The sequence below is a fragment of the Scyliorhinus canicula genome, chromosome 4, assembly GCF_902713615.1.
Source record: "Scyliorhinus canicula chromosome 4, sScyCan1.1, whole genome shotgun sequence".
Classification (NCBI taxonomy): domain Eukaryota; kingdom Metazoa; phylum Chordata; class Chondrichthyes; order Carcharhiniformes; family Scyliorhinidae; genus Scyliorhinus; species Scyliorhinus canicula.
In genome coordinates this window covers 87,844,694-87,870,267 of record NC_052149.1, presented here as the reverse complement: position 1 = coordinate 87,870,267, position 25,574 = coordinate 87,844,694, and the positions used below count along the sequence as shown (strand labels likewise).

The following is a 25,574-nucleotide window of genomic DNA, read 5'->3' as shown; positions in this document are numbered from 1 at the left end:
ACAGCTACCTCGACTACAGCATATACAATGGGAGCAAGGTATTTAACCATGATTCTGGAACAACATTCTCACCATCAGTAGGGTGGCTGGTGGGGGGGGAGGGGATAGATGGAAGTCTGTTGTTTTAGAGCTACCAGTTTAAACTTGATCAACATTTGGGGTTCAACTGTATTTCTCTACAGGTTATTTTTAACACATCAGTTAATTTGCTGGACGTAGCTCCCTATTTTAATTTAGTCATTAATCCACAAATAAATAGGTTAACAATCACATTAGCATAGTGCTGACAGCAATGTAATGTACGGTAAATGCGTTAATCAGTTTACTAAAAGTAACACAGAGGAAATTTAATCTCTTGAACCTCCACTAGAGGGCTGGTTTGAACAATCTGGGAAAAGCTGGAAAACTTCCCAGCAGAGGATAACCCATCCTGAAGAAATCATGACAAGTGCATATCCCACAACCTAAAACAGGGGCATTTGACCAAAACAACTCAGGAAGATTGTGTGAGGTGGTTTACTAATATCAAAATATTTTAAAAATTGGTGAACGAGCATTACAACATAGAATTCCTAACCCAGATGGTAATACTTTTGACCCTCTAAGTCTTGACTGACATTTGAATTTATTTCCTTCATTGACATTTTGGCAGTTAACTGGGTTGTTTGGTGGAGTGCATTTTTCTTGGAAGGGAAGAAGGGAATCTGGCAGGTCCAATCTACTTGTGAGGGCATAGAATTGCTTGACCTTCGAGAGAGATTAGAGGAGGACAGGGAGGGCTCATGATCCTCAGGATCTCTTCATTTTGGTAGTAAGAGTAAATGTAATAAATGAGAGGCAGGAATGGAAAATACACAGAAAAACATCTCCATGCAAATATTTATTCCATCTTAGTTTACTCACATCAGGAGATATAGCATTGACTATAGAAACATGGTCCTCCAGTGTGTTTCTATTTTAAATTTAGGAGGAGACTCTGCTTTTACGCTACCAGCACAGAAATTCGCCCGATGGACTTTGGGAAATCATAGGCATGATTTTCTACCCATTGACTATCAATTACCGACACTCGTTGTTAAAGGGCGCAAATGAAGAATGACTGTAAAAATGGAAAGTACAACCTTCAACAAAAGACAAATTAACATTTCAGGTAGCAATCCATCACCAGAACCCGAATCATTCACAATTTTCTGTTTTAGGTGCAATTTCAATATTCAACAGAACTCCCGAGTATATTTCAATTATCTTTTTGCCAGCCCTGCCCCCTTCCTTTAAGAAGTGGGCGCACGTTTCCATGAATTCTTGTTGTACTTTCATCCAAGTGACCGTTTGTCTGTGTGATTGTATAAAGCAAAGCGTATTGGTCATTTTTGCAACCAGTTAAAAAATTATCTAATTTTCCAGATGGCCATACCATACACGCTCACTTTCTATCAGGAATTTTTGAATAGTAATCAAACTAGAGAACCCAAGCTGATCCCCCTTCACTCAGTTACAGGCTGCTAAGGCCAATTGCAGCTATCTTTGCAGCGGATGGAACTGGATAACACAAAACAGGATGCAAATCTTTGAGTTCCCTATCTCCTGAAAGTTGCTTTGCCCCTTTGCCCTCTCAGAGTTTCTGAGAGTTCTAAACAAAAAGCAAAAGATGCTGGAAATCAAAACCAAAAGTATGCACTGCTGGAAATGGTCAGGCAGTATGTATTGAGAAACCACAAGACACTTAATTTTCAGGTACAGAACCTTTTCCCAGATCTTCTGAGGAAATAATTTTGTATTGAATTCTTGCGAGAAAACATCTCGAACAGAACTGATGCGAGGAGAGGTTTGACATAGAAGTGTGACGGAGAGGTTTTCAATAGAACTGCTGCAGGGCAGGTTTTACACCCGAAACGTCAACTGTCTCCTCACTTTTCGGTGCGTTGCCTCTGCATCTACTCATTCATCCCACGTTGAAAATAGAATATAGAACATAGTGCTTGTTGAGTAATCCATACTTATGAAGAGATGGTTGAAATGCTGGATTAGGAAATTTGACAATATTAGTTACAGAGCGTTTAAAATGCCGGGAACAATGTGTGCAGATACACTATGTGCTGACTAACGCTGGGAAATGGCCGTACAGAGATAATGCTTGCTGATTGCAATAGCGAAGTAATATTTGCTTTAGTTCTGGCAGAGTTTAGGGAATTTAGCTCGGAGCCGAAATTGCTGGGGAATCAGTGAAATTCACGAAGAGCGACGGGATGAATTTAAATGCAGTTAATTCTACATCCCGCACAGAAGACACTGCGGCCGCCCCTACATTCCCCCACTTTGCAGGATCTGCTAGTGCCCTCGGTGTTACAAGAGTTTGAAGCCTTGTTAAAGGTGCCTGTCGCCTGCCCGCCCCCGCCCGGCTCTGCAGGCTCATCCGCGCGAGGGTCCCCCCTGTCCCAGTCCCCGCGCGCTCAGCTCGGCCACCCGATTGGCTACCCCCTCCGTCAGCCGGCCCGGACTGTTCCCGCCCTCACCGACGCTCTTCACTGCTTGTGGGACCGGCAGCCAGGAACAGCTCGCCACACTTGGGGATCCTGCAATGCACTCCGCATCTTGTTTCACGCGATGCTTCCATTCAGGTACTTCTTCTTGTACATTTATATCAACTGATCTTTTAAGTGTCAAAAGAAAATGAACACCAAGTCATACAGATCTGCATTACACCATTCTGCGCAGAGTACGTTTTTGAAAACCGTTGCTGTTTTACATCAACTTTTGTTAATTCAGTCATAAGTTGCAGCTTGTAGTGGGCTACTTTAAGCAATGCTAGGAATTTGTACAAAGACGTGTATTGACATAAATCTTGTCTGGGGTGTGCTGGGGTGTTTTCATGGGGACATGTGTCTTATAAATCCCCTCAGCTCAGGTGCAAACATTTATCTTTAACTTGTGTGCCTAAAACTCGCTGGGCAAAAAAGATTCTACCTCTGTGAATTTGTCAATAGCTTGGCTGAAGGGGTTTTGAACTTGGGAATGAACTTCCATGCATGTCAGATGTAGGGGTGACCAAAAAGGCTTGTGCACAAATGTTTTGACTGTTTAGTTTAGAAAATTAGATTATAATTTGTTAACTCCAACCTATCCCTTCATATGAGGGCTTATTTCATGATATTAGTGTGGGCTGTGCTTCTATTGTAAACAAGGTTGGCATCAAAGGGCTGATTTGTACCAAAATTGGATAAGTAAACTTACATGCATATTGCAAACTCAGGACATGTACATGTTTGGGATTGTGACCTTGGATAAAAATTGTTTGTATCTTGATTGATGTGGCAGAGGGCATGTCATGGATCAGTATCCCAGTGCAAGCAGCTATTTGACAGGAGAAGAAAATTGAATCGAAAATAAATCTTTTTGGGAATAACACATGATAATGCACCTTGCTTTGATGAAGTAATTATAATATAATGCAATGGTAATATTGTGTATTTAAACCCCCATTAGTCATCACTTGAAAGTAATACATACATGGTATGCACAGACTCTGAAATGGATGAATGAAATAATTGGGGCCGATCTGTAACCACAGGGTATGAGGCATTGCACTGTTTAAAAAAAAACATGTTTGTGAAAGCTGGATAGAAACTTTATGCTTCTTAATCCAAAAGATGTAGTTCCAAGCTGCATGTCGCTCTCTAAAAACATCACAATATGTATTTAACAATACATATTAATTCAGATTGATTACAGTTTTCTTAAAACCTAGTTCCCATCCATTATGAAAATGCTTGGGTTTTCTTCTTTTGGAAGTGTGCCATTTAATGCCTGACACCATGGACATACTCTTTGCGCCTTGAATTCAGGTTCCATGATTGGCACAAAATTGCAACCAAAGAAATAAAAGACAACTTCACAAGAGAACAAACAGTGGGTTTTAGAAATTGCTGTGTGCTACAAAAAAATATTCAGTGAGGTTTTTAAACTTCCACCAAATAAGAAAAACACCACCAAAAGCTACACCTTTGTAGATCTTCTGTGAAAATTTGCAGTGTCCCAATATATATGTGTCACAGTGACCAAAGGCCACCAAAGGTAAATATTTTAATGTTTTTTTAAAAGATGTGGATGTCTCTGGCTGAGCCAGCATTTATTGCCCATCCCTTCAGAGTCAACCACATTGCTTATGGTCTGGAGTCACATATAGGCCAGACCAGGTAAGGGAGGCAGGTTTCCTTCCCTAAAGGACATTGGTGAACCAGACAATTGACAATGGTCATTAGACTTTTAATTCCAGATTTTGATTGAATTCAAATTCCACCAACTACCCTGGTGGGATTCGAATCCAGGTTCTCAGGGCACCCCTGGGTTTCTGGTCCAGTGACAGTACCACTAAGCCACTGCCTTCCCTACAATTGTTCCGATTGGTTATATTTGTTCCCCTCTATGTGAAAAGTGTATAGTGTCAACTAAGTATGAGAACAGTTTTATTCTTTAACTGATCGAGGTCAACTGTTTGACATCTGTTGGCTGTCACATGTGGTTAATGGGTGACAACCAGGTGCAGCTAGATTCCCTCCCATGGTTTTGCCTCGCCCTCCACCAAAATCTCTGACTCTTGCCTTAGTACAGGTTCGCACTTGTGGCTAGCCTTCTGGTACCTCACTCCAATAACTTCTTTACAACCCTTAATTGGCAGAATATCAGCAAACTATTTGCCCATGGGAAGGATAAGTCTGATCCTTTCCTCACCCAGAGCAGACGTGCCTTTTTGAGCAGAAGCTACTGGATTATGACCAGGAGTGGGAATTCCGGCTGATTGTTCCTCGGAAGTAGTGGCGAAACAATGAGTGTCCAATGAGAACTTTCAAAAATTTGTTTGTGGGATATGAGTATCGCTGTCAAAGGCAGCATTTGTTACCTATCCTTCATTGCTCTTGGAAAGGCAGCAGGGAACTGCCTTCTTGGACTATTTTAGTCCATTGATGTCGGTACTCCCAAACTACTGTTCAACAGGGCGTTCCAGAATTTTGATAGGGATGATGAAGGAACAGCGATATATTTTCAACTCCTGATCGTGGATGACTTGGAGGGGTGGTGCTCCCCTATGCCTGCTGCTCTCGATCTTCTAGGTGGTAAAGGTTGCAGGTTTGGAAGGTGCTGTCAAAGAAGCACTGTCCAATTGCTGCAGTGCATCTTGTAGATGGTATACACTGCAGCCATAGTGTGCTGAGGTAGAGGAAAGGAGTGGAGGACATGGGGCACCAATCAAAGGAGCTGGTTTATCCTGAATGGTGTTGAGCTTCTTGAGTATTGTTGAGCTGCATTCGTTCAGGAGAGCATTCCATTCACTCTTGAGTTGTGTCTTTTCGTTGGTGGAGAGGCTTGATTGAGTCAGTGAGTTATTTGCTGCATAATACCTAGACTCTCACATCCTATTGTTGCCATAGTATATACATGGCTGGCCCAGTTAAGTTTCTAGTCAATGATGTGCCCACTGGATGTTGATGATTGGGCTTTAGCAAGGGAAATGCTATTGTATGTAAAGGAGAGATGATTAGACTCTTTCTTGTTGGAGATGGTCATTGTCTGACGCTTGTGTGTTGTGTTACCTGCCATCTATCAGCCCGAACCAGGTTGTTCAGGTCTTGCTGCAGGTGTGCATGGATCACTTTATTATCTCAGGAATTGCGAATGGAACTGAACACTGTGAAACCATCAATGAAAACCCCCAGTTCGGATCTTATGATTGGCGGGGCGACGACTCATTGACAAAGAGAATGAAGATAGTTGAGCCTAGGGCACTATCCTGAGGAATGCCTAGAGATTTGTGCTGTGGCTGAGGTGATTGGCCCTAATTTTCAACAACCACCATCCTTTGTACTAGCTATGACTCCGGAGTTTTCCATATGATTCCCATTGACTTACGTTTTGCCAGCACGCCTTGATATCACACCTGGTCAAAAGCTGCTTAGAGTCACAGAGACTCTTTTACAGCACATAAAGAGGCCCTTTGGCCCATTGTGTCTGTGCTTGCTATCAATCACCTATCTACTCTAATCCCATTTCCCAGCACTTGGCCTTCTATGCTATGGTGTTCCAAGTGTTCATCTAAATGCTTCTCAAATGTTGAGGTACCCACCTCTACCATGCTTCCAGGCAGTGAGTTCCAGTTTCCCCCACTCTCTGGTGAAAAGGTTCCCCCTTTAAATCTCCTTCTCCTTGCATTAAATCTAGGAGAGATGGTGGTGTAGTGGTATTATCAGTGGACTAGTAATCAAGAGGTGCACGGTAACGTTCTCGGGACTCCATGTCCAAAGCCCACCACGGCAGATGGTGAAATTTGAATTGAATAAAACAAATCTGTATTAAAATCTAATGATGACCATGAAACAATTGTTGATTGTTGTAATGGTTCACTAATGTCCTTTAGGGAAGGAAATCTGCCGCCCTTACCTGATCTGGCCTACATGTGACTCCAGATCCACAGCAAGTTGGTTGATTCTTAAATGCCTCCCTCAAGCCCATTGGGAATCGGCAGTAAGTGTTGCCCAGCCAGCGACGTCTACATCCCCTGGTTATTAACCCCTCTACTAAGGGGAAAAGTTTCTTCCTATCTGCCCTATATATGTCTCGCATAATTTTATACACCTCAATGAGGTCCCCCTCATCCTTCTCTGCTCCAAGGGGAAAGAAACTCAGCCTAACTAGCATTTCTTCAGAGCTGTAACCCTTCAGCACCAGGCAACATCCTGTGATGAATGTTCTCTGCACCCTCTCTAGTGCAATCACATCCTTCCTATAGGGTGGCGACTAGAACTACTTGCAGTACTCTAGCTGTTGCCTAACAAGTGTTTTATACAGCTCCATCATAACCTCCCTGCTTGATGCCAAGGGCTGTCATTCTCACCACACCTCTAGAATTCAGCTTTTTTGTACATGAGGTCTGGAGCTGAGTGGTCCTGGCAGCCCGTAAACCGAGCGCGACAGCTCCATTGATGACATCTTCCATCACCTTGCTAATGATTCAGAGTAGAAAATTGAGTGATCATTGCCCGGATTGGCTTGATCCTGTTTTTTTGTGAACAGGCCATATCAAGGCAATTTTCCACTTTGTTGGGTAAATGCCAATATTCTATCTGTACTGCAGCAGCTTGGCTAGGATGCAGCTGACTCTGGAGCAAAAGTTTTCAGCACTACAGGCAGGATATTGTTGGGGCCCATTGTCTTTGCTGTATCCAGTGCCTTCAGCCAATTCTTGATTTCATGTGGAGTAGATGCATTTTGGCTAAGGACTGACATCTGTGATGGTAAGGACCTCAGGAGGAGTGTGAGATGGATCACCCACTCGACACTTCTGGAAGAAGACTGTTGCAAATGCATCAGCTTTGTCTGGGTTAGGTTTCCATTAGATTAGTACTATGCCAGTTTGGGCATTATCTTTTTTTTAATAAATTATTTTTATTGAAATTTTGAAAAATGTATAACAACAAAACAATAATAATAACAATAATAAATACCCCCCGTAACAACGCATATAACGAGCCCCCCCACCCCCCAAACCCGATGAACGACAAAATAAATTAAAAATAAATTAAATTAACATAAACAATACCCCCCGAACCCCCCCCCCCCCGGGTTGCCGCTGCTGCTGACCTAGTTCCCTATCGTTGAGCCAGAAAGTCGAGGAAAGGCTGCCACCGCCTAAAGAACCATTGTACCGACCCCCTCAGGGCGAATTTGACCTTCTCCAGCTTAATGAATCCTGTCATGTCGTTGATCCAGGTGTCCACGCTTGGGGGTCTCGCATCTTTGAATTGCAACTAGATCCTCCGCCGGGCTACTAGGGACGCAAAGGCCAAAACATCGGCCTCTTCCGCCTCTTGCACTCCCGGCTCCGCCGCAACCCCAAATATCGCGAGTCCCCAGCTTGGCTTGACCCTGGACCCTACCACCCTCGACACCGTCCTCGCCACCCCCTGCCAGAATTCCCCAGTGCCGGGCATGCCAAAACATATGGGCATGGTTCGCTGGGCTCCCCGATCACCTAATGCACCTGTCCTCACCCCCAAAAAACCTGCTCATCCATGTCCCCTCCTCAATCTGCTCCCCCAGCTCCACTTCCCACTTAGCCTTCAGCTCCTCTACCGACACCTCCTCCACCTCCTGCATCACCTGGTAGATGTCAGACACCTTCCCATCCCCGACCCACAACCCCAAAAGCACCCTATCCCTTACCCCCCGCGGGGGCAGCAAAGGGAACCCCTCCACCTGCCGCCTAGCAAACACCTTGACCTGAAGGTACCTGAACATATTCCCCGGGGGGAGCTCAAACTTCTCCTCCAGCTCACCCAGGCTCGCAAACCTCCCGTCAATGAACAGGTCTCCCAGCGTCCTTATGCCCACCCTGTGCCACCCCAGGAACCCGCCATCAATGTTCCTGGGACAAACCGGTGGTTCCCCGCAGCGGGGCCTCCACCGAGTCCCCCACTTCCCCCCTGTGTCGCCTCCACTGCCCCCAAATCTTGAGGGTAGCCGCCACCACCGGGCTCGTGGTGTACCTCGTTGGAGGGAGCGGCAATGGCGCCGTTGCCAGTGCCTTCAGGCTCGTGCCTCCGCAGGACGCCATCTCCATCCTTTTCCATGCTGCCCCCTCCCCATCCATTACCCACTTGCGTACCATCGAGACATTAGCCGCCCAATAGTACCCAGAGAGATTGGGCAGCGCCAGCCCCCATCCATCCCTGCCCCGCTCCAAAAAGACCCTCCTCACCCTCGGAGTCCCATGCGCTCAAACAAATCCCGTGATGCTGCTGTTCACCCTCCTAAAAATGGCCCTCGGAATAAGGATGGGGAGGCACTGGAACAAAAACAAAAACCTCGGGAGCACCGTCATTTTAACGGACTGTACTCTACCCGCCAACGACAGCGGCAGCATGTCCCACCGTTTGAACTCCTCCTCCATCTGCTCCACCAACCTAGTAAAATTAAGCTTATGCAAAGTCCCCCAACTCCTAGCCACCTGAACCCCCCAGGTACCTAAAACTCCTCACTGCCCTTTTTAGCGGGAGCCTACCAATCCCCTCCTCCTGATCACCCGGGTGTACAACAAACAGCTTGCTCTTTCCCAGGTTCAACTTGTAGCCTGAGAAACTCCCAAACTCAGCAAGAATCTCCATCACCTCCGGCATTCCCCCCACCGGGTCAGCTACATACAGCAACAAGTCATCTGCAAAAAGTGACATTCGGTGCTCCTCCCCACCCCGCACCAGACCCCCCCCACCTCCCCGACTCCCTTAACGCCATGGCCAGAGGCTCAATTGCCAACGCAAAAAGCAAGGGGGACAGGGGGCACCCCTGCCTTGTCCCATGGTAGAGCCTGAAGTACTCGGACCTCCTCCCATTTGTCGCTACACTCGCCATCGGGGCCTCGTACAGCAACCTCACCCATTTAATAAACCCCTCCCCAAACCTGAACCTCTCTAACACCTCCCACAAGTATCCCCACTCAACCCTATCAAAGGCCTTCTCCGCATCTAATGCCACCACAATCTCCGCCTCTCCTTCTGCCGCTGGCATCATTATCACATTTAGCAGCCTTCGCACGTTAGTGTTCAGCTGCCTCCCCTTCACAAATCCCGTCTGATCTTCATGTATCACCCCCGGCACACAGTCCTCTACTCTAGTGGCCAAGATCTTTGCCAGCAACTTGGCGTCTACATTCAGCAGTGAAATTGGCCTATATGATCCACACTGCAGCGGGTCCTTATCTCGCTTCAGGATCAGGGAAATCAGCGCCCGTTACATCGTCGGGGGCAAAACTCCCCCCTCCCATGCCTTGTTAAAGGTCCGAACCAACAGGGGGCCCAACAGGTCCGCATATTTTTTATAAAATTCAACCGGGAACCCATCCGGTCCCGGCGCCTTCCCCGACTGCATGTGGCCAATCCCTCTAACCAACTCCTCCAACTCGATCGGCGCCCCCAGTCCCTCCACCTGCTCCTCCTGCACCCTTGGAAATCGCAGCCTGTTCAAAAAGCTCTCCATTCCCCCCCCACCACCGGCGGCTCCGACCGGTACAGTTCACTGTAGAAGTCCCTGAAGACCCCATTAACCTCTACCCCCTTCCGCACCACATTCCCACCCCTATCCTTCACTCCACCAATCTCCCTAGCCGCGTCCCGCTTGCGGAGCTGATGCGCCAGCATCCTGCTCGCCTTCTCCCCATACTCGTAGACCGCTCTCTGCGCCTTCCTCCACTGTATCTCCGCCTTTCTGGTGGTCAGTAAATCAAACTTAGCCTGCAGGCTACGCCGCTCCCCCAACAATCCCTCCTCCGGTGGCTCCGCATACCTCCTATCTACACTCAGCAGCTCCCCCACCAGTCTCTCCCTCTCCCCCCTCTCCCTATAGGCTCGGATGGAAATCAGCTCCCCCCTAATCACTGCCTTCCAGTTTGGGCATTATCTTGTGGGTGGGGGGGGGGGAAATAATCCATCTCATAAATCACTTTTAAACATTCACCTTCATGTCCCAAACTGTCAGTTCAACAATGAATACTGCATAGTTTAGTGGGGGTTAGTTATATAATCCTTTAGTTTATGTGAGGATAATATGTAAATGTTTGCTGTTGTCTGAGATTAGACAAGAAGCTAAGATGCTAAGCATGGAGGCCTAAATGTTAACTTCTGAAACTATTCAATTTTATGACTGAGGAGTAATGAAATTCAGAAAGACAGACATTATTTTAATGTGGAAGTGACAGCGCGGCAGAGTTTTTTGATATTCTAGTTATTTAACATTTTTTAACATTGCAAAGATCTAGTATACAAGCTAATATTTGAAGGGTTGCCCCTCTGTTTAGTTATGATTTACATGAATAACAGTAAATATAAAGTAGTTTTAAAAAGACCTAAAGATATTATAATCTAAAATCACATTCATAAAAAGAGTCTGTTGAAATAAATCTTGTCTCAGTGGGTAAATGTACTGTGTATGGCACTGAGACCAGGAACATTGCACGTTTGATTTCTGGTCTGTCCCTGCATTACTTTATCTCAGATGGAGTTGGGACACTACACATATACCCATAACATGGGAAAATACTGTGGGGAAACAGTCTGCTGGAGTCTCTGTTCCTCTGATCGCAGTCCAGTTAACCTATTTAGAAAATGTGATCTGTGGATGTTGGGCTGGGGACAGGCTTCGCTCTGACACTATACATAGTGAAGTAATTGAAAGACCCACATCACCTGTACCAACACATGAAGATAAGTCACTTGTGGAGAGGTATATTTAGAATCGTACCCCAGCAGAAATCAGCTCACTTGGGGAGTCGGGGCAAAGAATTGGGGGAAAACGGAAAGGTTTAAGATTCATTAGGTTCAAACATGTTGAGTTTGCTAAAGTTTGTTTTTTGAAAGATACTTTATTTAAACATTTTTCTCAAATATATTTTTGATAGGAGTTATGCTGTGAAGGTTTAAAAGGAATAAAATATGCACAGTGGGAGTACTGCATCCCAAGCCTTTGGGATGATCAATGGATACCGAATGCCTGCATTGACGGATTACTCGAGAATGACTTCTTCAGCGAGCAGTAAAGCTTTTAGCATGCTTTTAGAAAATTCTTCTCCCAATGGGAATAAAAGGCCTTGCAGCAACAACCACGCTGCTGCTGTACCTCAGAGGACGCTGACGGGAGATGCCATTCATTTACTGTGTGCCAGTCCCAAGGGACAAGATGTATTGGAGGAGTTCCAAATTCCACATAAGACGCATAGCCCTAAACCTTCTAAGCAGTGCTTCCTCCTCAAGAATCACAACAATAAAGGTAAGGGATAGCACAATGACACCTTGACAACCATTTGGCAGTGTACATTCTCTCCAGTAACATCTAAATGCAAAGTAAAAATATATGTCTGCAGCAGCCATGGTCAATTTGTTGGAAATTGCTGCAAACCACGCAATAAAACTGAAATTATCAGAGGGTAAACATGTTTATCGAGATTATGCTCCATTGAAATACACATGTAGCTGAAGACCAGCTCCGGCAGGAACTGATTAGCTCAACTTCCATTTTAATCCTTGGATTGCAATATGAGATTTTCCTTTCAGTTAGGCAGTTTGACATTTAAAGTTTGGAAGTAATGTATGTTCTTTTGGATGAGAAAACAGCAAATTTACTAACTACTGATGTAATATGCACCTTAAGAAGTACAATGAAACAGATATTTATCCCACCTGTAACATGCAGCGCATCTTCTAATTAGAGAAAAATAGACAAGTGCGATTGTAGGGAAAATAAAATGACACACCAGACTGCATCATGTCATACGGGGGTGCCAAAGAACTTTACAGTGTGAGATTTTAGTGCTTCTTTCTCACGAACAATATTTAAAAACATAAGATAACAGTAACTTGTTTATGTGGTCTGGAAAGATCTTTATTCACAGCTTAGATTCTCTCCGCTTCTCTCTCCACTGCTCTCTCCTCATCTCGACTCTCCACATCTCTCCTCCTCCTTCCCTTTCCACTCTGTTCATCTCCTTTTCTCTCCGATCTCCCTTACTCCTCTTTCCTTCTTCCCTCCTTTCCACTCCTCACAATCTCACTCCATAATGCAGTTATTCTGCCAGGGTTACGTTCCATGGACGGCAACAGCTCTTTGGTATTTTCTCCCAAGAGATATTTTTCTTGCGTGAATGCAGGTAGTGATTCCCAGCAGGCCAAATGTGGGAGACATTAGACAAAGCCTGCACCTGTCTCCAGCATGATTTTGTATGTGCACGTTCTCTTTGCGTAAGGGGTTACTGGCTAGTAATTTGGAGATAGAATTTTGCCTGGTGGTGTATGCTAAGACCAATTATAGCACATCCATTTTCACTTTGGCTGCGAACAGCCGGTACAACACTGACCAGGATTTAGCGGAGCCTTCCTGGTATGTTTGGCCCAGTAACATAATGGGTGATGTATTCACTCACTGAGCCACTGAGTATTTTGTCTGAAAACTGTTTACCAGATTAAACTATTGATTGAGTGCTGTGCCAGATTGAGGATTGCACTGACACAAATCATCATCATAAAACAGACCTTTGCAATGGCTTTTAAAAGCTTATGCTGTACAATAACATATGTGCTTCCAATCTTTTTTTCTCGTTTTGTAATATTGTTTTCTGTAGTTTTGTTGGTGGTTTACATTGGAAATATACTTCCCATCATACCAAACTGTACTCACAATTTGAATTCACTGGATTTAATCTCACTTACAGAAACCCTGTGAATAGAAAGTTTACGATGTAGAACTGAATCATTAATACAATGAGAAGATGACTGCCGTGCAATGTAAAGGGAACTACATGCCTTTGATTATGAGGAAGAGGAAATAATCCATAGCTGAAGGAAGCAATTACAACTTGTGTTGATTAGTGCAGTGGGTTACTATCCTTTTAATCTCTGTGCCTTTGTTTGAATACCCACCACAATGATGAAATAAAAGTCTTCTTTCTTAATTGGTTGCAAACATTCAAGTGTAATGAGTCTGTAGCAATCTCAATTCCGTTAACCAAAACACAAAACAAACATCAGGAAGCACATATTGTAGAATTAGTCTCAGTCATGGAAGTCACAGGACAATTGAGTGGGAAAATGGAAATGCCCCACTGGTGTCGCAGGAACTGCTCTTTTAAAAAAATAAATTTAGAGTACCCTATTCATTTTTTCCAATTAAGTGGCAATTTAGCGTGGCCAATCTACCAAGCCTGCACATCTTTGGGTTGTGAGGGCGAAACCCACACAAACATGGGGAGAATGTGCAAACTCCACACGGACAGTGACCCAGAGCCGGGATCAAACCTGGGACCTCAGCGCCGTGAGGCAGCAGGACTAACCCACTGCGCCACCGTGCTGCCCTTGGAACTGATCTTCTGAAGTGTTTAGGAGGGCACCTTGTTTGGCAGGAGAAAGGAAGTGTAATTCCATCAACCTTTTATAGGTATATTGCTAGCAAAGAAAACAATGGCCTGGATTTTGATGGAGTAGCGTCTTGTTAGTTTAACTTTTCCTCTCAAGCTAGAAACATTTTTGCTCTCCAAGTTGTTGGGAATGCAAGCTGATAGAGATGAGGGCAAAAGGGCATCTGTGACCAACAGTCTAATAACAAGAACATATATTTATATAGCCAACTCTAATGCAATAAAATACCCTAAGGTGCTTCACAGGAGCATAGAAAGTATGGCACCAAGCCACATTGGTTGCGATCTACTGCCTGCTGGTTGCGCCCGAACAGGAGTATGTGCAGCCGGGGGAAGCCTCCCGTGGGCTTCCCGGCAGCCAAAATGCCTTGCAAGATCTACCCAGATCTTGCGAGGCGTAGCGATTAGGATGGGCGTGACCAAGCCTTGCGCGCCTAAGTCGGTTTTAAACCCATTAGGCATGCTCACCCAGGATCTGTGGTGATATGCATAAGCAATCATGTATATAATGATGTAAACGACCTCCGATCAGCAGATGGCAGCGTAAATCTACCATGTGACTCTGTACCCGGAGGAGTTGGGAGTTCTTTCTGTTAGTGAATAGTCATACTCGCAGTAGCTTTAGGATAATTTATCAGTACAGTATTAGTAGTTTATAATATATTTCTTATAGTTATCTTTACCATGCATTTATTTTATAATAAAATACTATAATAGTCAAGAACTGGACTTTCTACTGTGCATCATTCCTATTGGCCAAGCACAGTGTAGGAAGTTAAAAAACTGCACATTGTGCAAGAAGCTTCAGTTCATGCTGTCGGAAGAACCAGTTACTCTCAAGATTAGAGAGGAAACTGATCTTTCAAAAAAGGAAGCATAGGCGATTTAATCTACAAGAAGGCTTCAACCATTACAAACAGATGACACAGTCAGGCTGGAAGATCCAAATGGGAATGGATGGTTCATCAGCCTTTTGTTGTGAAACCACAAGAGGACATTGTGAGCAATCCTAAGACAGTTGAAAAAGATACATTTCAGCAAACAGATCCCGAGCAAAGTACGAATGCACAAATTCAAGAAGAACAACAACTACAACAACAAATGGAGATAAAACACGGTCACAAGTTCGAACACTGCTCAGGAGATCGACAAGACAAATCGTAAACCTGAGTGACTGAATTTGTGATGAATTGTAAATACTTAAATATTCTAAAGAATTATGCATGTCATATTGTGTTGTAAAACAAAGTCATGAATGTCAGTAGTTACATTTCCAAAGGAAAGGGGATGTGGTGATATGTATAAGCAATCATGTATATAATGATGTGAACTACCTCAGACCAGCAGGTGTCAGTGTAAATCTACCATGTGACTCTTTACCTGGAGGAGTTGGGAGTTAGTCGTGTTAGTGGATAGTCATACTTGAGTAGCTCTCGGATAATTTATCAGTATTAGTTTGTAATATTTTTCATAGTTATCTTTACAACGCATTTATTTTATAATAAAATACTTTAACTAGTCAAGAACGCGACGTTCTACTGTGCATCAATCCTACCGGCCAAGCACCAGAATGTAACAGGATCTACCGGGCTCCCAGCATGTAACAGCCTCCTCAGGGAGCCCCCAGCCAGGCGGCACCAGTGCTGGTGCACACAAACATGGACCTGGCGGAATGGCACCCGTGGAGTCTCCCAGGCCATCTGGGGCCCAAGGGTGGTCAGGGACAGTGCAGGGTGGCCCCCGGCCCTCCCTTTGGAACGTGGGCACCTTGTTGTGACAGGCTGTCACCTTGACACTGCCACTGCCAAGGTGCCAAGGGTCAGGGCCTGGGGGTGCCATACCCCTGAAAGGAGGGTGGGGGGGGCGCTATGAAGGGTGGAGGGGAGTGGAAGGCGGGTATGAAGGGTCACCGTTGCAATGCATTATCCAATTTCACACAGCAAAGTGCCACAAATAATAACACGATACATGACCAGGAAAGTAGTATTTAGTATTGTTGGTTAATGAATACATATTGAGCAAGGCATCAGAGCTTCTTTGCTCATCTTCACTCATATACACCTGAGAGGGCACATAGGACCTCAATTTAATATCTCTGCCAAAAGACAATGCGGGGGAGGATTTTCCACCATGAGTGGTCTTGCCTTGCTGATGCTACAAGGGAGAGAGCTGATTGGTAAATAGTGGGTAAGGTCAGTTTTTACAACTTTTAGCACATAGTTTGAAAATACTTCTGGTGGTTTATAATCAGTAAGGGCTGTAAATGGTAGTAACAAGTACAAGGAAAGAAGGGTCCTGGAGAATTGTATATAATCTAATATTAAGCATCTTTCAAAGCTTTAAGTTAAAGGGGTATGTCATGGCAGGAGAGCTGAAAGCCTTGGTTTGCTCCTTTTGCTCTATATCGGAAGCCGGGCACATTTCCAGTGCCCAGGACCAGAGAATCAGAGAATGTACAGTGCAGAAGGAGGCCATTCAGCCCATTGAGTCTGCACCGGCCATTGGAGAGAACACCCTACTTTAAAATTTTTTTTTTTATAGTACCCAATTATTTTGTTGTGGGGGTGAAACCCACACAGACATGGGGAGAATGTGCAAACTCCACACGGACAGTGACCCAGGGCTGGGATTCAAACCCGGGTCCTCAGCGCCACAGTCCCAGTGCTAACCACTGCGCCACATGCCGCCCAGAACACCCTAATTAAGACCACGCTTCCATCCTATCCCTGTAACACAGTAACCCCACCTATCGTTTTTGGACACTAAGGGGTAATTTAGCATAGCTAATTAATCTAATCTGTACATCTTTGAACTGTGGGAGAAAACGGGCAGACCCAGAGGAAATCCACGCAAACATGGGGAGAAAGTGTAAACACCACATAGTCACCTGAGGCTGAAATTGAACCCAGGACCTTGGGCTGAGGCAGCAGTGCTAACCACTGTGCCACCCTGCATGGACAGCATGGTAGCATAGTGGTTAGCACTGTGGTTTCACAGCGCCAGGGTCCCAAGTTCGATTCTCCTCTGGGTCACAGTCTGTGCGGAGTCAGCACGTACTCCCCGTGTCTGCGTGGTTTTCCTCCGGGTGCTCTGGTTTCCTCCCACAGTCCAAAGACGTGCAGGTTAGGTGGATTGGCTATGCTAAATTGCCCTTAGTGTTCAAAAAGATTAGGAGGAGCTATTGGGTTATGGGAAAAGGGTGGAAGTGAGGGTTTAAGTTGGTCGGTGCAGACTCGATGGTCCGAAAGGCCTCCTTCTGCACTGTATGTTCTATGTTCTACGTGTGCTGGAGGTGTCTCCAGCTACAGCTCCTGGAACCTCAGGCTTCGGAGCTGGAGCAGCGTCTGGGGACACTGTGGAGCTTCCGCGAGGTGGAAAGTGTCATGGATAAGCATGTATAGAGCTCCACAGGTGGGAAGTGAATGGGTGACCACCAGACAGAGCAAGAGAGTTAGGCAGACAGTGCAGAAACCGTTGTGGCCATTTCCCTGCAAAATAGAGATACAGCTTTGGATACTTTTGAGGGGAATGATCTCTCGGGGGGAAAACAGCAACAGCCAAATACATTGCACCAGAATTGGTTCTGCTGCAGAGGGAAGGAGTAAAAAGCGTGGGAATCCAATATTTTTTTTCATGTCTTCATTGATGTTTTTTTGTAATATATGGAACAAAGTGAAGTGTGGACATAAATTTGTTAACAAAAGAAAAATAAAGAGAAATATATATATACACATCGTTGTCTTACGTTATTTACAACGGTTACAGCTTGTTTTTCATTTTCCAGCAGGCGTTTGGTTCTGGTTGGCTTCCTGCTCCCCCCCCCCCTGGTCACCTGGCGTGCCTTCTTCCCTTGTCTGCTCTTGTATCCTACTCCAGTTGGGTTGGCGTGATGCCGTGTATTTTGCTATTTGCTCGGCATGGTTGGGCTCCATGCCTCCTTATTCCCCCACCCCATCCTCCTTGTGATACTGTGGCTACCCTCTCCCTTCCTTTGGCTTATTGGCTGTTGGCTACAAACAGGCCTTGAAACAACTGGGTGAATGATTCCCATGTTTTGTGAAAGCCCTCTACCGACCCCCGGATGACTAATTTAGTTTTCACTATTTGGAGAAATTCCGATAGGTCGGACAGCCAGTCTGCAGTTTTGGTTTGTGCTGCTGACCGCCAGCTGAGCAGGATTCTCCAGTGGGCCATTAGGGAGGCAAAAGCAAGGGCATCTTCCCTCCTCCCCACGAAGAGATCTGGCTTTTCGGATACCCCAAAGACTGCCACTTTTGGGCAAGGTCCACCCTCATCCTCACCACCTTGGACATTGCCTCAAAGAAGACTGTCCAAAACCCAACATAGATTCATAAAATCTCTGCAGTGCAGAAGGAGGCCATTCGGCCAATCGAGTCTGCACCGACAAGCACATTACTGAGACCAAATCCTCTGTCCTATTCCTGCAAACCCACCCTAAGGGGCAATCCTTCCCTCAGATGTCAGCGTCCAGTAGATCCTCTAGCCTGATTGTTATGAAGGTCGTGGGTGTCCTCGCTTCCCTGTGTAAGAGGTTCCACCCCCCCCGTCAGCTGTAACTTCTCTGTTACTTCCTTGAGCGTAGTCAGTTTGTTGTCAGTGTAGAAGTCCCCCCGTCCTGTCTCCACCTTTTGAAGGTGCTGTCCATTGTCGCGGGTGTGAACAAGGCGGATGGAGAAATACCGATAGGTCGGACACTTGTTTTAGCCTGAAATGCTGTCGCAGCTGGTTCCACGACCGGAGTGTTGCTATCACCACTGTGCTCATTGAATATTTATTCGGTGGGGCTGGAAGTGCCACCGTGGCTAGGGCCCGGAGGGAGGTCCCTCTGCAGGAGCCCTCCTCCATAAGCACCCACACGGCTTCTGTCTCTTTTATGCATATCTTTACCCTGTCCACGGTTGCTGCTCAGTGGGAATATTACAGGCTTGGGAGGGCTAGGCCCTCCATGGTTCTCACTCTCTGCAGTGCTCATTTTGGGGTCCTTGCGTTATCTTCTCCCCCCTCCCCCCAACACACGCACACACTCACACATACACACATGCCAAGATCAGTTTGAATAAGGCCCTGGGGATGTGAATCGGGATTGATCTGAAGAGGAACCTGGACAGTACGTTCATCGGAATCCAATAGTTACAGGGGATTCAATTGTAAGGGGAATAGATAGACATTTCTGTGGCCACAACGAGACTCCAGGATGGTATGTTGTGTCCCTGGTGCTAGGGTTAAAGATGTCTCAGAGCGGTTGCAGGATATTCTGTTGGGGGTTGGGGGGGGGGGGGGGGGGGGTGAATAGCCAGTGGTCATGGTGCACATTGGTACCAACGACATAGGTTAAAAAAAAGTGATGAGGTCCGAATAGCAGAATATAGAGAGTTAGGAAGAAGTTGAGAAGTCAGAACTCAAAAGGTAGTGATCTCAGGATTACTACCAGTGCCACCTGCTAGTCAGAGTAAAAAAAAGATATATTGGATGAATACACGGTGATGCACTATCAATCGTACTAAAGACTCGAATGGGTACAATAGAGGCTTTATTACAGTTAGATGTTTATCCTCCGACTGCAGCTGGTAGAATGGCTGCTCAGGAGAAGTCATGCATATTTATACCGCTCCTTGTGGGCGGAAGTAGCCGGTAGGGGCTACCGACGAACCTGTAGTATAGGTACTACTGTACATCCCCTAATATAGGCACACACATAATTACACAGTGGATCACCACATTCACCCCCTGTTAAAAATGAGTCCGGCGGGGGTGGCGTGGAACTATATACAGAATTGTGAATTATTTACAGAGGGGAGGGAAAAAAATATGTGTCCATCTTGTGACCCGGTGCCCATCAGATGTTAAGTCTGTCCGGTGGTCTGACGGTTCGCTGGGAGCGACGTAACAGTGGTGGCGATATCTGTACAGGCGGTGGCGGCATCGACGGTGTCGGTGCTGGCGGTGTTGGTGCTGGCCAGTAGCTGGATGACTCCGGGAGCGTGCCAAAATCTTCCTTGTCCTCTAGCATGGGCAGGGGAAGGAGGGATGGACCTGGTGGGGCTGATGCTGGGAGTGCGGGTGGCGCGTGGGTGGGGGAGGTGTGTGGGAGTGGCAGCGGTCCCTGAGCGAGACCGTATCCTGGCGGCTGTAGGGGAACTCCACGTAGGCATACTGGGGGTTTGCGTGGAGCAGGGGTACCCTGTCCACCAAAGGGTCCGCCTTGTGGAGCCGGACATGCCAACGCAGTAGGACCGGCCCTGGAGCTGCGAGCCAAGTCGGGAGCGACACTCCGGATGTGGACTTCCTAGCGAAGGTAAAGACACGTTCATGCGGTGTGCTATTCATGGCAGTGCACAGTAGCGACCGGATGGAGTGCATCTGGGAGGACCTGCTGCCAGTGAGCGGCTGGGAGGTTCCTGGACCATAGGGTCAGCTGGACGGTCCTCCATACCGTCCCGTTCTCCCTCTCTACCTGCCCGTTTCCCCGGGGGTTGTAGCTGGTCGTCCTGCTGGAGGCGATATCCCTGCTGAGCAGGAACTGACGCAGCTCATCGCTCATGAATGAGTATCCCCTGTCGCTGTGGACGTAGTCGGGGAAACCGAAGAGAGCGAATATGGAGTCGAGGGCCTTGAATATGGTGGCAGACGTCATATCCGGGCATGGGATGGCGAATGGGAACCTGGAGAATTCATCGACCACACTAAGGATATATGTGTTACGGTCGGTGGAGGGGAGGGGCCTTTTGAAATCTACACTGAGGCGTTCAAAGGGGCGGGACGCTTTCACCAGGCGAGGGCGGTCTGGCCGGTAGAAGTGCGGTTTGCACTCCGCACAGACCTGGCAGTCCCTGGTGACTGTCCGTACTTCCTCGACGGAGTAGGGCAGATTGCGAGCTTTGACGAGGTGGTACAGTCGAGTGCCCCCGGGTGACAAAGGCTGTCGTGCTGGGCCCGGAGCTGGTCTACTTATGCGCTGGCACAAGTACCTCGGGAGAGGGCGTCTCGGGGTTCGTTGAGCTTGCCAGGGCGATACAAGATCTCATAATTATAGGTGGAGAGCTCGATTCTCTACTTCAAGATTTTATCATTTTTGATCTTGCCCCGCTGTGTGTTGAACATGAAGGCTACCGACCGTTGGTCAGTGAGGAGAGTGAATCTCCTGCCGGCCAGGTAATGCCTCCAGTGCCGCACCGCTTCAACGATTGCCTGGGCCTCCTATTCAACAGACGAATGTCGAATTTCGGAGGCATGGAGGGTGCGGGAAAAGAATGCCACGGGTCTGCCTGCCTGGTTTAGAGTGGCGGCAAGGGCGACATCTGAAGCATCGCTCTCTACTTGAAAGGGCAGTGTCTCGTCTACTGCGTGTATCCCGGCCTTGGCTATGTCTGCTCTGATCCGGGCGAAGGCATGTTGTGCCTCGGCCGTGAGGGGAAATTGAGTGGACTGTATCAGTGGGCAGACCTTGTCCGCGTATTGTGGGACCCACTGGGCGTAGTAGGGGAAGAACCCCAGGCAGCGTTTGAGGGCCTTGGGGCAGTGGGGAAGGGAGAGCTCCATGAGGGGGCGCATGCGGTCGGGATTGGGCCGAGGAGTCCGTTTTGGACTACGTAGCCGAGGATGGCCAAGCGGTTAGTGCTGAACACGCACTTCTCCTTGTTGTAAGTGAGGTTGAGGAGAGATGCAGTGTGGAGAATTTTGGCAAGGTTGGCGTTGTGGTCCTGCTGGTCATGGCCGCAGATGGTGACATTATCTAAGTACGGAAACGTGGCCCGCAGTCCGTACCGGTCAACCATTCGGTCCATTTCCCTTTGGAATACCGAGACCCCGTTAGTGACGCCGAAGGGAACCCTACGAAATTGATAGAGGCGACCGTCCGCCTCGAAGGCAGTGTATGGACGGTCCGATTTGCGGATGGGGAGCTGGTGGAATGTGGATTTAAGGTCAATCGTTGAGAAGACCTGGTACTGTGCAATCTGATTGACCATATCAGATATGCGAGGGAGGGGGTACGCGTCGAGCTGCGTCTACCGATTGATGGTCTGGCTGTAGTCCACAACCAGCCTGTGTTTCTCCCCAGTTTTAACCACTACCACTTGGGCTCTCCAGGGGCTATTGCTGGCCTCGATAATACCCTCCCGAAGCAGCTGCTGGACCTCGGACCTGATGAAGGCCTTGTCCTGGGCGCTGTACCGTCTGCTCCTGGTGGCGACGGGCTTGCAATCCACAGTCAGATTGGCAAAGAGGGAGGGAGGGTCAACCTTGAGGGTCGTGAGGCCGCAAACGGTGAGTAGGGGTAGGGGCACATCGAATTTGAGGGTGAGACTCTGGAGGTTACATTGAAAATCCAGGCCCAGTAATAGTGTAGCACAGAGATTGGGGAGAACGTACAGGCGGAAACCGCTGAATTCAACGCCTTGCACGGTGAGGTTGACCACACAGAAACCTCGGATCGGGACAGTGTGGGATCCGGAGGCCAGGGAGATCTGCTGGTTGGCGGGATGGACCGCGAGGGAGCAGCGCCTTACCGTGTCCGGGTGGATGAAGCTATCGGTGCTCCCGGAGTCTAGTAGGCAGGAGGTCGCATGGCCGTTGATTAGCACCGTCTTCGAAGTTGTGGCCAGGTTGTGAGGACGGGACTGGTCCAGCGCATGGAGGCAAGCAGCGGGTGGTCGTCCGAGGAGTCCGATGAGGAGCGGCAGCGACCCGGGTCCAGCGGTCCAGTCCCAAGGGGGAGACAAAATGCCGGTGATGGCGGCGTCCGAAGGACCTGTGGGGAAGAAGATGACGGCGCCCATGCAGCGCACGTTGCAGGCGCGGGGCAAGATGGCGGCGCCCATGCAGCGCACGTTGCGTGCGCGGGGCAAGATGGCGGCGCCCACTGGCCGCACGTGCACCTGGGGTGAGAAGATGGTGGTGCCCATGGTGAAGCGAACGTCATGGAGAGCGCTAAAGCTTTCGTCTCCGTTAGGTCGAGCGTGACCCCTTCCAGCAGTCGTTGCCGGATGGGGTCCGATGCAATCCCCGTCACGAATGCATCACACATGAGGAGATTGGAATGTTTCGTGGCCGTGACAGCCTGGCAGCCGCGGTCCCGTACGAGAGGGATAAGGGCCTGCCAGAAGTCTTCAATCGACTCACCAGGTAGTTGTACGTGAGTGGCGAGTACATGCTTTGCAAATAGAGCGTTCGTCTTCTGGACGTAGTTTTCTTTAAGGAGGTCCATAGCGCCTGCGTAATTCGGCGCATCCTGTATCAGCGAGAACACGCTAGAGCTCAACCTTGAGTAGAGAACCTGGATTTTCTGAGCTTCCGTCGGCTCGGGAGTCGCTGAGTCGGTATAGGCCTCAAAGCAAGCCAGCCAGTGATTAAAGTCCTTTCTGGCGTTTGGTGAGTGCGAGTGCAGCTGGTAGATTGACTGCTCAGAAGATGTCATGCATATTTATACGGCTCTTTGTGGGTGGAGCTAGCCGGTAGGGGCTACCGGCGAACCTGTAGTATAGGTACTACTGTACATCCCCTAATATAGGCACACACACAATTACACAGTGGATCACCACACACGGCTGAAGAGGTAGTGTGAGGGGGAGGGTTCCAGATTTCTGGGGCATTAGGACCAGTCTGAGGGTGGTGAGACCTGTACAAACTGGATGGGTTACATCTGGGCAGGACCAGGTCTGATGTCCTTCAGTGGGGAGTACTTCTTAGAGCGGTTGGGGAGGGTTTGAACTAATATGGCAAGGGGATGGGGACTTGTGTAAGGATTCAGAGCTGGAGGAATCAAGAACAAAAGGGAGGAAAAAAAGCAAAGAGAATAAGAAAAGTGATGTGCAGAGAAATCAAGGGCCTGTGTCAGATAATGTCACTGTAAAAAATATAGGGCGGACAAGGAACTTTAAAAGAACTAGCCTTAAGGTTTTGTACCTGAATGCACAGAGCATTCAAAATAAAATGGATGAATTAGTTGGGCAGATAGATGTAAAGGGGTATGATATAATTCTCTGCTATGGAGACATGGTGAAACATTGAGGATTATTCAGTTTTTAGGAAGGACAGACAGAAAGGAAAAGGTGGTGGAGTTACATTGTTGAATAAAGAATATATTGATACAATATTGAGGAAAGATATTAGCATCAACGATGTGGAATCTGTATGGGTTGAGTTAAGAAACACTATGGGGCAGAAAACATTCCTAGGGGTGGTATACAGACCACCTGCAGTGGTAATGTTGGGAATAGCATTAGACAGGATATCAGAGCTGCATGTGATAAAGGAACATCTGTGATTATGGGTGACTTTAATCTGCATATAGATTGGGTGAGTCAAATTCATCACAGTACAATAGAGGAGGAAATTCTGGAGTGTGTATGGGATGGTTTTCTGGACCAATACATTGAGGAACGAACAAGGGAACAAGCCATTTTGGACTGCATGTTTTGCAATGTGGAAGGATTAATTGGCAATCTAGTTGTGAGAGAACCCTTGGGGATGAGTGGCCATAATATGATAGAATTCTTTATCAAGGCAGACAGTGAGATAGACTAGGGGCGGGATTTACCAACCACCCGACTGCATGTATTTTGGTGACGGAGGCGGCTGCCAATGGGTCGTCCCGCCGTTGTCATCTGGGTTTCCCATTGACAACATCCCTTTGCCGGAGTGGGACCGGAATTTCCCGCCAGCATGAACCACTGGTAAATCCTGCCCCAAGATCCTGAACCTCAATAAAGGTAACTATGAAGGCATGAGCTGGCTATGATGGGCTGGGAAACATTACTGAAAGGATGGAATGGCAGGCATTCGAGGAACGAATAGTTGAACTCTAAAAGTAGTTTATTCCTATTTGGTGCAAGAGTAGAAAGGGAATTGTCGCCAAACCATGGCTTCCAAGGGAAATTGGAGATAGTATTAGATTCAAAGAAGAGGCATAAAAATTAGCAAGAAAAAGCAATAGACCTGAGGATTGGGAACAGTTTAAAATTCAGCAAAGGTGGACCAAGGGATTGATTAAGAAGTGGAAAATACAATATGGAAGTAAACTAGCGGGGAACATAAAGACTGACTAAAATTTTCTATAGGTTTGAAAAGAGAGAAAGATTGTTAAAAACAAATGTAGGCCCCTTACAATCAGAAATGGGGAACTGTTCTAAATCTTCTAAATAACGGGAAACAAAGAAATGGCTGAGGAACTAAATTCTCACGTCTTCACAAAGACATGAATATTGTACCGGAAGTTCTGAGAAACACAAGTTTCAGAGAGGAGTTGAAGGAAATTAGTATTAGTAAAGACATGGCTTTGGGGAAATTAATGGGATTGAAGGCAGATAAATCTCCAGGACTTGATAATCTTAATCCCAGAGTACGTAATAGGAAGTGGCCCTAGAAATAATAGATCCATTGGTGGTCATTTTCCAAAATTCTTTGGACTCTGGAATGATTCCTACAGATTGGAGTGTAGCTAATATAACCCCACAATTCAAAAAGGGAGGTAGAGGAAAAACAGGCAACTATAGACCAGTGAGCCTAACATCAGTTTGGGAAGTTGCTAGATTATCAATAGCACAGCATTGGAAAGCAGTGGTATAATCAGACAAAGTCAGACAGGCAGCAAGAAGTTAGAATAATT

General features: G+C 47.0%; 1 protein-coding gene across 3 annotated transcripts in view; it reads left to right on the top strand.

Annotated features, from left to right (window-relative positions):
- The first annotated feature begins 2,512 nt into the window (after positions 1-2,512).
- LOC119964755 (zinc finger protein GLIS1-like) overlaps positions 2,513-25,574 on the top strand; it is a 494,047-nt gene continuing 470,985 nt past the window's right edge. For 2 of the 3 annotated variants that reach the window (XM_038794696.1, XM_038794697.1), the window contains exons 1-2: positions 2,513-2,618; positions 11,441-11,808. In XM_038794696.1, the coding sequence (XP_038650624.1) occupies positions 11,475-11,808 (334 nt within the window). In that variant the 5' untranslated portion in view covers positions 2,513-2,618; positions 11,441-11,474. The remainder of the gene's footprint in view (positions 2,619-11,440; positions 11,809-25,574) is intronic. The other variant, XM_038794698.1, reaches the window with a different exon arrangement.